This window comes from Coregonus clupeaformis, chromosome 27, assembly GCF_020615455.1.
Source record: "Coregonus clupeaformis isolate EN_2021a chromosome 27, ASM2061545v1, whole genome shotgun sequence".
NCBI classification, from domain to species: Eukaryota; Metazoa; Chordata; class Actinopteri; order Salmoniformes; family Salmonidae; genus Coregonus; species Coregonus clupeaformis.
In genome coordinates this window covers 48588915-48602860 of record NC_059218.1, presented here as the reverse complement: position 1 = coordinate 48602860, position 13946 = coordinate 48588915, and the positions used below count along the sequence as shown (strand labels likewise).

The window sequence follows — 13946 nt, the reverse complement described above, 5'->3', positions numbered from 1 at the left end:
TAGAGAGAGAGGTCCTCACTGTCAGTAGTCTATACTATAGTAAAGAGAGAGGTCCTCACTGTCAGTAGTCTATACTATAGTAAAGAGAGAGGTCCTCACTGTCAGTAGTCTATACTATAGTAGAGAGAGAGGTCCTCACTGTCAGTAGTCTATACTATAGTAAAGAGAGAGGTCCTCACTGTCAGTAGTCTATACTATAGTAAAGAGAGAGGTCCTCACTGTCAGGAGTCTATACTATAGTAGAGGTTCTCACTGTCAGTAGTCTATACTATAGTAAAGAGAGAGGTCTTCACTGTCAGGAGTCTATACTATAGTAGAGAGAGGTCCTCACTGTCAGTAGTCTATACTAGTGTAGAGAGAGGTCCTCACTGTCAGTAGTCTATACTATAGTAGAGAGGTCCTCACTGTCAGTAGTCTATACTATAGTAAAGAGAGAGGTCCTCACTGTCAGTAGTCTATACTATAGTAAAGAGAGGTCCTCACTGTCAGTAGTCTATACTATAGTAGAGGTTCTCACTGTCAGTAGTCTATACTATAGTAAAGAGAGAGGTCTTCACTGTCAGTAGTATATACTATAGTAGAGAGAGGTCCTCACTGTCAGTAGTCTATACTATAGTAGAGAGAGAGGTCCTCACTGTCAGTAGTCTATACTATAGTAGAGAGAGAGGTCCTCACTGTCAGTAGTCTATACTATAGTAGAGAGAGAGGTCCTCACTGTCAGTAGTCTATACTATAGTAAAGAGAGAGGTCCTCACTGTCAGTAGTCTATACTATAGTAAAGAGAGAGGTCCTCACTGTCAGTAGTCTATACTATAGTAAAGAGAGGTCCTCACTGTCAGTAGTCTATACTATAGTAAAGAGAGAGGTCCTCACTGTCAGTAGTCTATACTATAGTAAAGAGAGAGGTCCTCACTGTCAGTTGTCTATACTATAGTAGAGATAGAGGTCCTCACTGTCAGTAGTCTATACTATAGTAGAGAGGTCCTCACTGTCAGTAGTCTATACTATAGTAAAGAGAGAAGTTTTCACTGTCAGTAGTCTATACTATAGTAGAGAGAGAGGTCCTCACTGTCAGTAGTCTATACTATAGTAGAGAGAGGTCCTCACTGTCAGTAGTCTTTACTATAGTAGAGAGAGAGGTCCTCACTGTCAGTAGTCTATACTATAGTAGAGAGAGAGGTCCTCACTGTCAGTAGTCTATACTATAGTAGAGAGGTCCTCACTGTCAGTAGTCTATACTATAGTAAAGAGAGAGGTCCTCACTGTCAGTAGTCTATACTATAGTAAAGAGAGAGGTCCTCACTGTCAGTAGTCTATACTATAGTAAAGAGAGAGGTCCTCACTGTCAGTAGTCTATACTATAGTAGAGGTCCTCACTGTCAGTAGTCTATACTATAGTAAAGAGAGAAGTTTTCACTGTCAGTAGTCTATACTATAGTAGAGAGAGAGGTCCTCACTGTCAGTAGTCTATACTATAGTAGAGAGAGGTCCTCACTGTCAGTAGTCTATACTATAGTAGAGAGAGAGGTCCTCACTGTCAGTAGTCTATACTATAGTAGAGAGAGAGGTCCTCACTGTCAGTAGTCTATACTATAGTAGAGAGGTCCTCACTGTCAGTAGTCTATACTATAGTAAAGAGAGAGGTCCTCACTGTCAGTAGTCTATACTATAGTAAAGAGAGAGGTCCTCACTGTCAGTAGTCTATACTATAGTAAAGAGAGAGGTCCTCACTGTCAGTAGTCTATACTATAGTAGAGGTCCTCACTGTCAGTAGTCTATACTATAGTAAAGAGAGAGGTCCTCACTGTCAGTAGTCTATACTATAGTAAAGAGAGAGGTCTTCACTGTCAGTAGTATATACTATAGTAGAGAGAGGTCCTCACTGTCAGTAGTCTATACTATAGTAGAGAGAGAGGTCCTCACTGTCAGTAGTCTATACTATAGTAGAGAGAGAGGTCTTCACTGTCAGTAGTCTATACTATAGTAGAGAGAGAGGTCTTCACTGTCAGTAGTCTATACTATAGTAAAGAGAGAGGTCCTCACTGTCAGTAGTCTATACTATAGTAAAGAGAGAGGTCCTCACTGTCAGTAGTCTATACTATAGTAGAGAGAGAGGTCCTCACTGTCAGTAGTCTATACTATAGTAGAGAGGTCCTCACTGTCAGTAGTCTATACTATAGTAAAGAGAGAGGTCTTCACTGTCAGTAGTCTACACTATAGTAGAGAGAGAGGTCCTCACTGTCAGTAGTCTATACTATAGTAAAGAGAGAGGTCCTCACTGTCAGTAGTCTATACTATAGTAAAGAGAGAGGTCCTCACTGTCAGTAGTCTATACTATAGTAGAGAGAGGTCCTCACTGTCAGTAGTCTATACTATAGTAAAGAGAGAGGTCCTCACTGTCAGTAGTCTATACTATAGTAGAGAGAGAGGTCCTCACTGTCAGTAGTCTATACTATAGTAGAGAGAGGTCCTCACTGTCAGTAGTCTATACTATAGTAAAGAGAGAGGTCCTCACTGTCAGTAGTCTATACTATAGTAGAGAGAGGTCCTCACTGTCAGTAGTCTATACTATAGTAAAGAGAGAGGTCCTCACTGTCAGTAGTCTATACTATAGTAGAGAGAGAGGTCCTCACTGTCAGTAGTCTATACTATAGTAGAGAGAGGTCCTCACTGTCAGTAGTCTATACTATAGTAGAGGTCCTCACTGTCAGTAGTCTATACTATAGTAAAGAGAGAGGGGAGGTTGGGTCAGGCGGGGGTGGTGTTGAGGGTGAAGATTATCAAAATTATGAAGAGTTCTTTAACCTGAGTGACGATGATGATTGTGATAGATATGATGATGATTGTGATAGTGATTGTGATAGATATGTGGTCCTCTGTAGCTCAATTGGTAGAGCATGGCGCTTGTAACGCCAGGGTAGTGGGTTCGATCCCCGGGACCACCCATACGTAAAAATGTATGCGCACATGACTGTAAGTCGCTTTGGATAAAAGTGTCTGCTAAATGGCATATTATTATTATTGTATTATATTATTATAGATATGATGATGATTGTGATTGCGATAGATATGATGATGATTGTGATCGCGATAGATATGATGATGATTGCGATAGATATGATGATGATTGTGATAGATATGATGATGATTGTGATAGATATGATGATGATTGTGATAGATATGATGATGATTGTGATTGCGATAGATATGATGATGCTTGTGATAGATATGATGATGATTGTGATAGATATGATGATGATTGTGATAGATATGATGATGATTGTGATAGATATGATGATGGTTGTGATAGATATGATGATGATTGTGATGATTGTGATAGATATGATGATGATTGTGATAGATATGATGATGATTGTGATAGATATGATGATGATAGTGATATGATGAAGATTGTGATGATGATGAACTTTAGGTACTTCAAGACAACTTGCTGAAGGAGACGGCAGACACCCTGAGCGACCCACAGTGAGTAGTTGGTCTCTTTTTATTACAACAAAACAAACTGCTCTTTAGCACCTCCGTGAGCTGGGTACTTGACTATAAGAAGGCCTACCCATAATGCCAGAGAAGCTGTGCGTCGGCTAAATAACCGTGGTTAGGGGGGTGTTGGGCCAGCACAGGTAAAGGGACTGGCTGATTAATGGACCTGTTGATGATGTGTTGTTATGAGGAGTGTTCCAGAGGAGGAGAGGGAGGCCAAGTTTCTCCGGCTGCTGACCAGCTCTCTACTGGGGGTGAAGAGACTGCTGTCCTCCCTGCCCCAGACAGACAGACACGACCTGCAGGACAGACTGACACACCTCCTCAACCAGGCCAAGTTCTGGAAGTACGGCAGACACAAGACCCCACAGGTATGGAGACGGGTACACACACACACACACGCACACACACACACACACACACACACACACACACACGCACACACACACACACACACACACACACACACTCCACTCCACCCTACTGACGCCCCCCGTGTGTCGTCCTCTGGTCTCTCTCCAGGTGCGTGGTGCGTTCTTCGAGGTGGTCTCTTCCATGTGTGAACACACTCCAGGTCTGATGCAGACTGAGGCAGCCAGAGTATGCCCTGCTGTTCTGCTGTCTATAGATGACACTGACCCTGTGGTGCTGCCTCCTCTCTGGGAAGCTGTACTGCACACGCTCTCCACCTTAACAGTAAGTCTGGGGGGGGTGGAACCATAGACATTCAAACCAGTAGATAGTTATAGCGCTGACGTCGTCCACATATTCCTATGGAAAACTCCCGATGGCGCATGAAGCTGGAAGTATTTGAATTTGAAGCGCGTCATATTGCTGAATGGCACCCAAACATTGCTAAGGATCATGGTGAAAGTGGCCATAAATAGCAAAGGATCATGGTCGATGTAGTCTTTTTGGATCATGGTCGATGTAGTCTTTTTGGATCATGGTCGATGTAGTCTTTTTGGATCATGGTCGATGTAGTCTTTTTGGATCATGGTCGATGTAGTCTATTTGGATCTTGGTCGATGTAGTGTTTTTGGATCATGGTCGATGTAGTCTTTTTGGATCTTGGTCGATGTAGTCTTTTTGGATCTTGGTCAATGTAGTCTTTTTGGATCTTGGTCGATGTAGTCTTTTTGGATCTTGGTCGATGTAGTCTTTTTGGATCATGGTCGATGTAGTCTTTTTGGATCATGGTCGATGTAGTGTTTTTGGATCATGGTCGATGTAGTGTTTTTGGATCATGGTCGATGTAGTCTTTTTGGATCATGGTCGATGTAGTCTTTTTTGGATCATGGTCGATGTAGTCTTTTGGATTATGGTCGATGTAGTCTTTTTGGATCATGGTCGATGTAGTCTTTTTGGATCATGGTCGATGTAGTCTTTTTGGATCATGGTCGATGTAGTCTTTTTGGATCATGGTCGATGTAGTGTTTTTGGATCATGGTCGATGTAGTGTTTTTGGATCATGGTCGATGTAGTGTTTTTGGATCATGGTCGATGTAGTCTTTTTGGATCATGGTCGATGTAGTCTTTTTGGATCATGGTCGATGTAGTCTTTTTGGATCATGGTCGATGTAGTCTTTTTGGATCATGGTCGATGTAGTCTTTTTGGATCATGGTTGATGTAGTCTTTTTGGATCATGGTCGATGTAGTCTTTTTGGATCATGGTCGATGTAGTCTTTTTGGATCTTGGTCGATGTAGTGTTTTTGGATCATGGTCAATGTAGTCTTTTTGGATCATGGTCAATGTAGTCTTTTTGGATCATGGTCGATGTAGTCTTTTTGGATCATGGTCGATGTAGTCTTTTTGGATCATGGTCGATGTAGTCTTTTTTTCATCCTCCCTGATGGAATAAACCTGGTGTTAATGTCTATGAACCTGATGATAGTCTACTGTTAAACCTTATGCAGTTGAAGATTCATTTGGAAGCTCAGCGTTACCTAGAACATAGAGCCAGATCAACACCTCAGCGTTACCTAGAACATAGAACCAGGTCAACACCTCAGCGTTACCTAGAACATAGAACCAGGTCAACACCTCAGCGTTACCTAGAACATAGAACCAGGTCAACACCTCAGCGTTACCTAGAACATAGAACCAGGTCAACACCTCAGCGTTACCTAGAACATAGAACCAGGTCAACACCTCAGCGTTACCTAGAACATAGAACCAGGTCAACACCTCAGCGTTACCTAGAACATAGAACCAGGTCAACACCTCAGCGTTACCTAGAACATAGAACCAGGTCAACACCTCAGCGTTACCTAGAACATAGAACCAGGTCAACACCTCAGCGTTACCTAGAACATAGAACCAGGTCAACACCTCAGCGTTACCTAGAACATAGAACCAGGTCAACACCTCAGCGTTACCTAGAACATAGAACCAGGTCAACACCTCAGCGTTACCTAGAACATAGAACCAGGTCAACACCTCAGCGTTACCTAGAACATAGAACCAGGTCAACACCTCAGCGTTACCTAGAACATAGAACCAGGTCAACACCTCAGCGTTACCTAGAACATAGAACCAGGTCAACACCTCAGCGTTACCTAGAACACAGAACCAGGTCAACACCTCAGCGTTACCTAGAACATAGAACCAGGTCAACACTGGAAAACGAAACGGACAGCAAACATGATCATCAGAATGACCACTGATTTACCGGAAAGATTAGACTCTTTAGAGTGACTATTAGTTCTGTTAAATACCTGACATGGTGACTGTGTAATTGAACTCCCATTGGCTCAAAGTGAATGAACTCCCATTGGCTCAAAGTGAAGTACCCTATCTAGTCTAGATATCATATGATCCTTCCACCTGGAAATAAAAAGGTAATGGGTTACCATCACAACAACCCATCACAACTCGGTTAGGCTAGATTGGATTACCCCATGGTGTCCTCCTCCCACTGGGCCGTTCTCTATGGGCTTGTTGATGTCCTCGTCCCACTGGGCCGTTCTCTATGGGCTTGTTGATGTCCTCGTCCCACTGGGCCGTTCTCTATGGGCTTGTTGATGTCCTCGTCCCACTGGGCCGTTCTCTATGGGCTTGTTGATGTCCTCGTCCCCCACTGGGCCGTTTCTCATGGGCTTGTTGATGTCCCTCGTCCCACTGGGCCGTTCTCTATGGGCTTGTTGATGTCCTCGTCCCACTGGGCCGTTCTCTATGGGCTTGTTGATGTCCTCGTCCCACTGGGCCGTTCTCTATGGGCTTGTTGATGTCCCTCGTCCCACTGGGCCGTTCTCTGATGGGCTTGTTGATGTCCTCGTCCCACTGGGCCGTTCTCTATGGGCTTGTTGATGTCCTCGTCCCACTGGGCCGTTCTCTATGGGCTTGTTGATGTCCTCGTCCCACTGGGCCGTTCTCTATGGGCTTGTTGATGTCCTCGTCCCACTGGGCCGTTCTCTATGGGCTTGTTGATGTCCTCGTCCCACTGGGCCGTTCTCTATGGGCTTGTTGATGTCCTCGTCCCACTGGGCCGTTCTCTATGGGCTTGTTGATGTCCTCGTCCCACTGGGCCGTTCTCTATGGGCTTGTTGATGTCCTCGTCCCACTGGGCCGTTCTCTATGGGCTTGTTGATGTCCTCGTCCCACTGGGCCGTTCTCTATGGGCTTGTTGATGTCCTCGTCCCACTGGGCCGTTCTCTATGGGCTTGTTGATGTCCTCGTCCCACTGGGCCGTTCTCTATGGGCTTGTTGATGTCCTCGTCCCACTGGGCCGTTCTCTATGGGCTTGTTGATGTCCTCGTCCCACTGGGCCGTTCTCTATGGGCTTGTTGATGTCCTCGTCCCACTGGGCCGTTCTCTATGGGCTTGTTGATGTCCTCGTCCCACTGGGCCGTTCTCTATGGGCTTGTTGATGTCCTCGTCCCACTGGGCCGTTCTCTATGGGCTTGTTGATGTCCCTCGTCCCACTGGGCCGTTCTCTATGGGCTTGTTGATGTCCTCGTCCCACTGGGCCGTTCTCTATGGGCTTGTTGATGTCCTCGTCCCACTGGGCCGTTCTCTATGGGCTTGTTGATGTCCTCGTCCCACTGGGCCGTTCTCTATGGGCTTGTTGATGTCCTCGTCCCACTGGGCCGTTCTCTATGGGCTTGTTGATGTCCTCGTCCCACTGGGCCGTTCTCTATGGGCTTGTTGATGTCCTCGTCCCACTGGGCCGTTTCTCTATGGGCTTGTTGATGTCCTCCTCCCACTGGGCCGTTCTCTATGGGCTTGTTGATGTCCTCCTCCCACTGGGCCGTTCTCTATGGGCTTGTTGATGTCCTCGTCCCACTGGGCCGTTCTCTATGGGCTTGTTGATGTCCTCGTCCCACTGGGCCGTTCTCTATGGGCTTGTTGATGTCCTCCTCCCACTGGGCCGTTCTCTATGGGCTTGTTGATGTCCTCGTCCCACTGGGCCGTTCTCTATGGGCTTGTTGATGTCCTCGTCCCACTGGGCCGTTCTCTATGGGCTTGTTGATGTCCCTCGTCCCACTGGGCCGTTCTCTATGGGCTTGTTGATGTCCTCGTCCCACTGGGCCGTTTCTCTATGGGCTTGTTGATGTCCTCGTCCCACTGGGCCGTTCTCTATGGGCTTGTTGATGTCCTCGTCCCACTGGGCCGTTCTCTATGGGCTTGTTGATGTCCTCGTCCCACTGGGCCGTTTCTCTATGGGCTTGTTGATGTCCTCGTCCCACTGGGCCGTTCTCTATGGGCTTGTTGATGTCCTCGTCCCACTGGGCCGTTCTCTATGGGCTTGTTGATGTCCTCGTCCCACTGGGCCGTTCTCTATGGGCTTGTTGATGTCCTCGTCCCACTGGGCCGTTCTCTATGGGCTTGTTGATGTCCTCGTCCCACTGGGCCGTTCTCTATGGGCTTGTTGATGTCCTCGTCCCACTGGGCCGTTCTCTATGGGCTTGTTGATGTCCTCGTCCCACTGGGCCGTTCTCTATGGGCTTGTTGATGTCCTCGTCCCACTGGGCCGTTCTCTATGGGCTTGTTGATGTCCTCGTCCCACTGGGCCGTTCTCTATGGGCTTGTTGATGTCCTCGTCCCACTGGGCCGTTCTCTATGGGCTTGTTGATGTCCTCGTCCCACTGGGCCGTTCTCTATGGGCTTGTTGATGTCCTCGTCCCACTGGGCCGTTCTCTATGGGCTTGTTGATGTCCTCGTCCCACTGGGCCGTTCTCTATGGGCTTGTTGATGTCCTCGTCCCACTGGGCCGTTCTCTATGGGCTTGTTGATGTCCTCGTCCCACTGGGCCGTTCTCTATGGGCTTGTTGATGTCCTCGTCCCACTGGGCCGTTCTCTATGGGCTTGTTGATGTCCTCGTCCCACTGGGCCGTTCTCTATGGGCTTGTTGATGTCCTCGTCCCACTGGGCCGTTCTCTATGGGCTTGTTGATGTCCTCGCCCCACTGGGCCGTTCTCTATGGGCTTGTTGATGTCCTCGTCCCACTGGGCCGTTCTCTATGGGCTTGTTGATGTCCTCGTCCCACTGGGCCGTTCTCTATGGGCTTGTTGATGTCCTCGTCCCCACTGGGCCGTTCTCTATGGGCTTGTTGATGTCCTCGTCCCACTGGGCCGTTCTCTATGGGCTTGTTGATGTCCCTCGTCCCACTGGGCCGTTCTCTATGGGCTTGTTGATGTCCTCGTCCCACTGGGCCGTTCTCTATGGGCTTGTTGATGTCCTCGTCCCACTGGGCCGTTCTCTATGGGCTTGTTGATGTCCTCGTCCCACTGGGCCGTTCTCTATGGGCTTGTTGATGTCCTCGTCCCACTGGGCCGTTCTCTATGGGCTTGTTGATGTCCTCGTCCCACTGGGCCGTTCTCTATGGGCTTGTTGATGTCCTCGTCCCACTGGGCCGTTCTCTATGGGCTTGTTGATGTCCCTCGTCCCACTGGGCCGTTCTCTATGGGCTTGTTGATGTCCTCGTCCCACTGGGCCGTTTCTCTATGGGCTTGTTGATGTCCTCGTCCCACTGGGCCGTTCTCTATGGGCTTGTTGATGTCCTCGTCCCACTGGGCCGTTCTCATGGGCTTGTTGATGTCCTCGTCCCACTGGGCCGTTCTCTATGGGCTTGTTGATGTCCTCGTCCCACTGGGCCGTTCTCTATGGGCTTGTTGATGTCCTCGTCCCACTGGGCCGTTCTCTATGGGCTTGTTGATGTCCTCGTCCCACTGGGCCGTTCTCTATGGGCTTGTTGATGTCCTCCTCCCACTGGGCCGTTCTCTATGGGCTTGTTGATGTCCTCCTCCCACTGGAATATCCAACTCGACCGGACCAAAAATCAACCTCTGTCTCTCTCTGTCTCTGTCTGTCTGTCCCAGGACTGTTGGAGTCATGTCAACGCCAGGAAGGCTGTTCTGCCTAAACTGTGGTCCCTGTTAAAGGATGGGGGTAAAGGTTTGGCTACAGCGCTCCACCCTAACCTGCTGCCCCTCATCAGTAAACTACCCGCTGAGGTCACTACACCTAACATAGACTTCTACACAACCTTCTACAGCTGTCTCATACAAGGGTAAGGAGAGGGCGGGTAAGGAGGGGGTGGGTAAGGAGGAGGTGGGTAAGGAGGGGGCGGGTAAGGAGGGGGTGGGTAAGGAGGGGGGTGGGTAAGGAGGGGGGCGGGTAAGGAGGGGGTGGGTAAGGAGGGGGTGGGTAAGGAGGGGGTGGGTAAGGAGGGGGCGGGTAAGGAGGGGGCGGGTAAGGAGAGAGTGGGTAAGGAGGGGGCGGGTAAGGAGAGGGTGGGTAAGGAGAGGGAGGTTAAGGAGAGGGAGGTTAAGGAGAGGGAGGTTAAGGAGGGGGAGGGTAAGGAGAGAGTGGGTAAGGAGAGGGAGGTTAAGGAGAGGGAGGTTAAGGAGAGGGAGGTTAAGGAGAGGGAGGTTAAGGAGAGGGAGGTTAAGGAGGGGGGCGGTTAAGGAGGGGGGTAAGGAGAGTGCGGGTAAGGAGGGGGCGGGTAAGGAGGGGGGCGGGTAAGGAGAGTGCAGGTAAGGAGGGGGCGGGTAAGGAGGGGGGCGGTTAAGGAGGGGGGGGTAAGGAGGGGGTGGGTAAGGAGGAGGTGGGTAAGGAGGGGGCGGGTAAGGAGGGGGTGGGTAAGGAGGAGGTGGGTAAGGAGGGGGCGGGTAAGGAGGAGGTGGGTAAGGAGGGGGTGGGTAAGGAGGGGGTGGGTAAGGAGGGGGTGGGTAAGGAGGAGGTGGGTAAGGAGGAGGTGGGTAAGGAGGGAGGGGGTAAGGAGGGGGCGGGTAAGGAGAGAGTGGGTAAGGAGAGAGTGGGTAAGGAGAGAGCGGGTAAGGAGAGGGAGGTTAAGGAGAGGGAGGTTAAGGAGAGGGAGGTTAAGGAGAGGGGAGGGTAAGGAGAGAGGGAGGATAAGGAGAGAGGGAGGTTAAGGAGAGGGAGGTTAAGGAGAGGGAGGTTAAGGAGAGGGAGGTTAAGGGAGGGGGCGGTTAAGGAGGGGGCGGGTAAGGAGAGTGCGGGTAAGGAGGGGGGCGGGTAAGGAGGGGGGCGGGTAAGGAGAGTGCAGGTAAGGAGGGGGGCGGGTAAGGAGGGGGCGGTTAAGGAGGGGGCGGGTAAGGAGAGAGTGGGTAAGGAGGGGGGTGGGTAAGGAGGGGGCGGGTAAAGAGAGGGCGGGTAAGGAGAGGGCGGGTAAGGAGGGGGCGGGTAAGGAGGGGGCGGGTAAGGAGAGTGCGGGTAAGGAGAGGGAGGGTAAGGAGGGGGCGGTTAAGGAGGAGGAGGGTAAGGAGGGAGTGGGTAAGGAGGGGGTGGGTAAGGAGAGGGAGGTTAAGGAGGAGGAGGTTAAGGAGGAGGAGGGTAAGGAGGGAGTGGGTAAGGAGGGGGGTGGGTAAGGAGAGGGCGGGTAAGGAGAGGGGCGGGTAAGGAGAGAGTGGGTAAGGAGGGGGCGGTTAAGGAGGAGGAGGGTAAGGAGGGAGTGGGTAAGGAGGGGGGTGGGTAAGGAGAGGGCGGGTAAGGAGAGGGGCGGGTAAGGAGAGAGGGGTAAGGAGGGCGGTTAAGGAGGAGGAGGGTAAGGAGGGAGTGGGTAAGGAGGGGGGTGGGTAAGGAGAGGGCGGGTAAGGAGAGGGCGGGTAAGGAGAGAGTGGGTAAGGAGGGGGCGGTTAAAGAGGGGGCGGGTAAGAGAGAGGGAGGTTAAGGAGGGGGGAGGGTAAGGAGGGAGTGGGTAAGGAGAGGGAGGTTAAGGAGGGGGCGGGTAGGAGGGGGCGGGTAAGGAGGGGTGGGTAAGGAGAGTGCGGGTAAGGAGAGAGTGGGTAAGGAGGGAGTGGGTAAGGAGAGGGCGGGTAAGGAGAGGGAGGTTAAGGAGGGGGGCGGGTAAGGAGGGGGCGGGTAAGGAGAGTGCGGGGTAAGGAGGGGCGGGTAAGGAGGGGGGCGGGTAAGGAGAGTGCGGGTAAGGAGAGTGCGGGTAAGAGAGAGTGGGTAAGGAGGGGGTGGGTAAGGAGAGTGCGGGTAAGGAGAGAGTGGGTAAGGAGGAGTGGGTAAGGAGAGGGCGGGTAAGGAGAGGGAGGTTAAGGAGGGGGCGGGTAAGGAGGGGGGCGGGTAAGGAGAGTGCGGGTAAGGAGGGGGGCGGGTAAGGAGGGGGGTGGGTAAGGAGGGGTGGGTAAGGAGAGTGCGGGTAAGGAGAGAGTGGGTAAGGAGGGAGTGGGTAAGGAGAGGGCGGGTAAGGAGAGGGAGGTTAAGGAGGGGGCGGGTAAGGAGGGGGGCGGGTAAGGAGAGTGCGGGTAAGGAGGGGGTGGGTAAGGAGGGGGCGGGTAAGGAGAGTGCGGGTAAGGAGAGTGCGGGTAAGGAGAGAGTGCGGTAAGGAGGGAGTGGGTAAGGAGAGGGGCGGGTAAGGAGAGGGAGGTTAAGGAGAGGGAGGTTAAGGAGGAGGAGGTTAAGGAGGAGGAGGGTAAGGAGGGAGTGCGGTAAGGAGGGTGGGGTAAGGAGAGGGCGGGTAAGGAGAGGGAGGGTAAGGAGAGAGTGGGTAAGGAGGGGGCGGTTAAAGAGGGGGCGGGTAAGGAGAGGGAGGTTAAGGAGGGGGCGGGTAAGGAGAGGGAGGTTAAGGAGGAGGAGGTTAAGGAGGAGGAGGGTAAGGAGGGAGTGGGTAAGGAGAGGGCGGGTAAGGAGAGGGCGGGTAAGGAGAGAGTGGGTAAGGAGGGGGGCGGTTAAAGAGGGGGCGGGTAAGGAGAGGGAGGGTAAGGAGGGGGAGGGTAAGGAGGGAGTGGGTAAGGAGAGAGTGGGTAAGGAGGGGGCGGTTAAAGAGGGGGCGGTTAAAGAGGGGGCGGGTAAGGAGGGGGCGGGGTAAGGAGGCGGGCGTGTTTAAGGGTGGGATGCAGCTGGGAGGACGGGCGTGTTTAAGTGTGTGTTGTGATGGTTGTCCAGTGTGTTATCCTGAGGACGGCTGCAGTGTTTAACCCTGTGTGTGTCTGTGATGCAGCTTGTCCAGTGTGTTATCCTGAGGACGGCTGCAGTGTTTAACCCTGTGTGTGTCTGTGATGCAGCTTGTCCAGTGTGTTATCCTGAGGACGGCTGCAGTGTTTAACCCTGTGTGTGTCTGTGATGCAGCTTGTCCAGTGTGTTATCCTGAGGACGGCTGCAGTGTTTAACCCTGTGTGTGTCTGTGATGCAGCTTGTCCAGTGAGCGGGCTGTGTCCAGTCCGTCAGAGAGTGCAGCGATAGTGGAGTCACTAGTAGAGTGTGTGAGATACACTCTGTTACAGAACACTGGGGAAGAGGAGGAACACACATGTATACGCACCATGCTAATAGAACAACAGGTAAGAACACACACCATGCTAATAGAACAACAGGTAAGAACACACACCATGCTAATAGAACAACAGGTAAGAACACGCACCATGCTAATAGAACTACAGGTAAGAACACACACCATGCTAATAGAACAACAGGTAAGAACACACACCATGCTAATAGAACAACAGGTAAGAACACGCACCATGCTAATAGAACTACAGGTAAGAACACACACCATGCTAATAGAACAACAGGTAAGAACACACACCATGCTAATAGAACAACAGGTAAGAACACACACCATGCTAATAGAACAACAGGTAAGAACACACACCATGCTAATAGAACAACAGGTAAGAACACACACCATGCTAATAGAACAACAGGTAAGAACACACACCATGCTAATAGAACTACAGGTAAGAACACACACCATGCTCAGAGAACTACAGGTAAGAACAAGCACCATGCTAATAGAACTACAGGTAAGAACACACACCATGCTAATAGAACTACAGGTAAGAACACGCACCATGCTAATAGAACTACAGGTAAGAACACGCACCATGCTAATAGAACTACAGGTAAGAACACGCACCATGCTAATAGAACAACAGGTAAGAACACACACCATGCTCAGAGAACTACAGGTAAGAACACGCACCATGCTAATAGAACAACAGGTAAGAACACGCACCATGCTAATAGAACAAC

The 13946-nt window shown here is 50.5% G+C and overlaps 1 protein-coding gene across 1 annotated transcript in view; it reads left to right on the top strand.

Moving 5' to 3' along the window:
- Positions 1-2788: 2788 nt before the first annotated feature.
- The window catches only part of ltn1 (listerin E3 ubiquitin protein ligase 1), a 68249-nt gene continuing 57091 nt past the window's right edge, over positions 2789-13946 (top strand). Inside the window, 6 exon segments of the mRNA XM_045207961.1 lie at positions 2789-2795; positions 3411-3486; positions 3692-3872; positions 4024-4197; positions 9824-10014; positions 13108-13946. The exon segment at positions 13108-13946 is cut by the window's right edge and continues 394 nt beyond it. Of these exon segments, the coding sequence (XP_045063896.1) occupies positions 2789-2795; positions 3411-3486; positions 3692-3872; positions 4024-4197; positions 9824-10014; positions 13108-13946 (1468 nt within the window).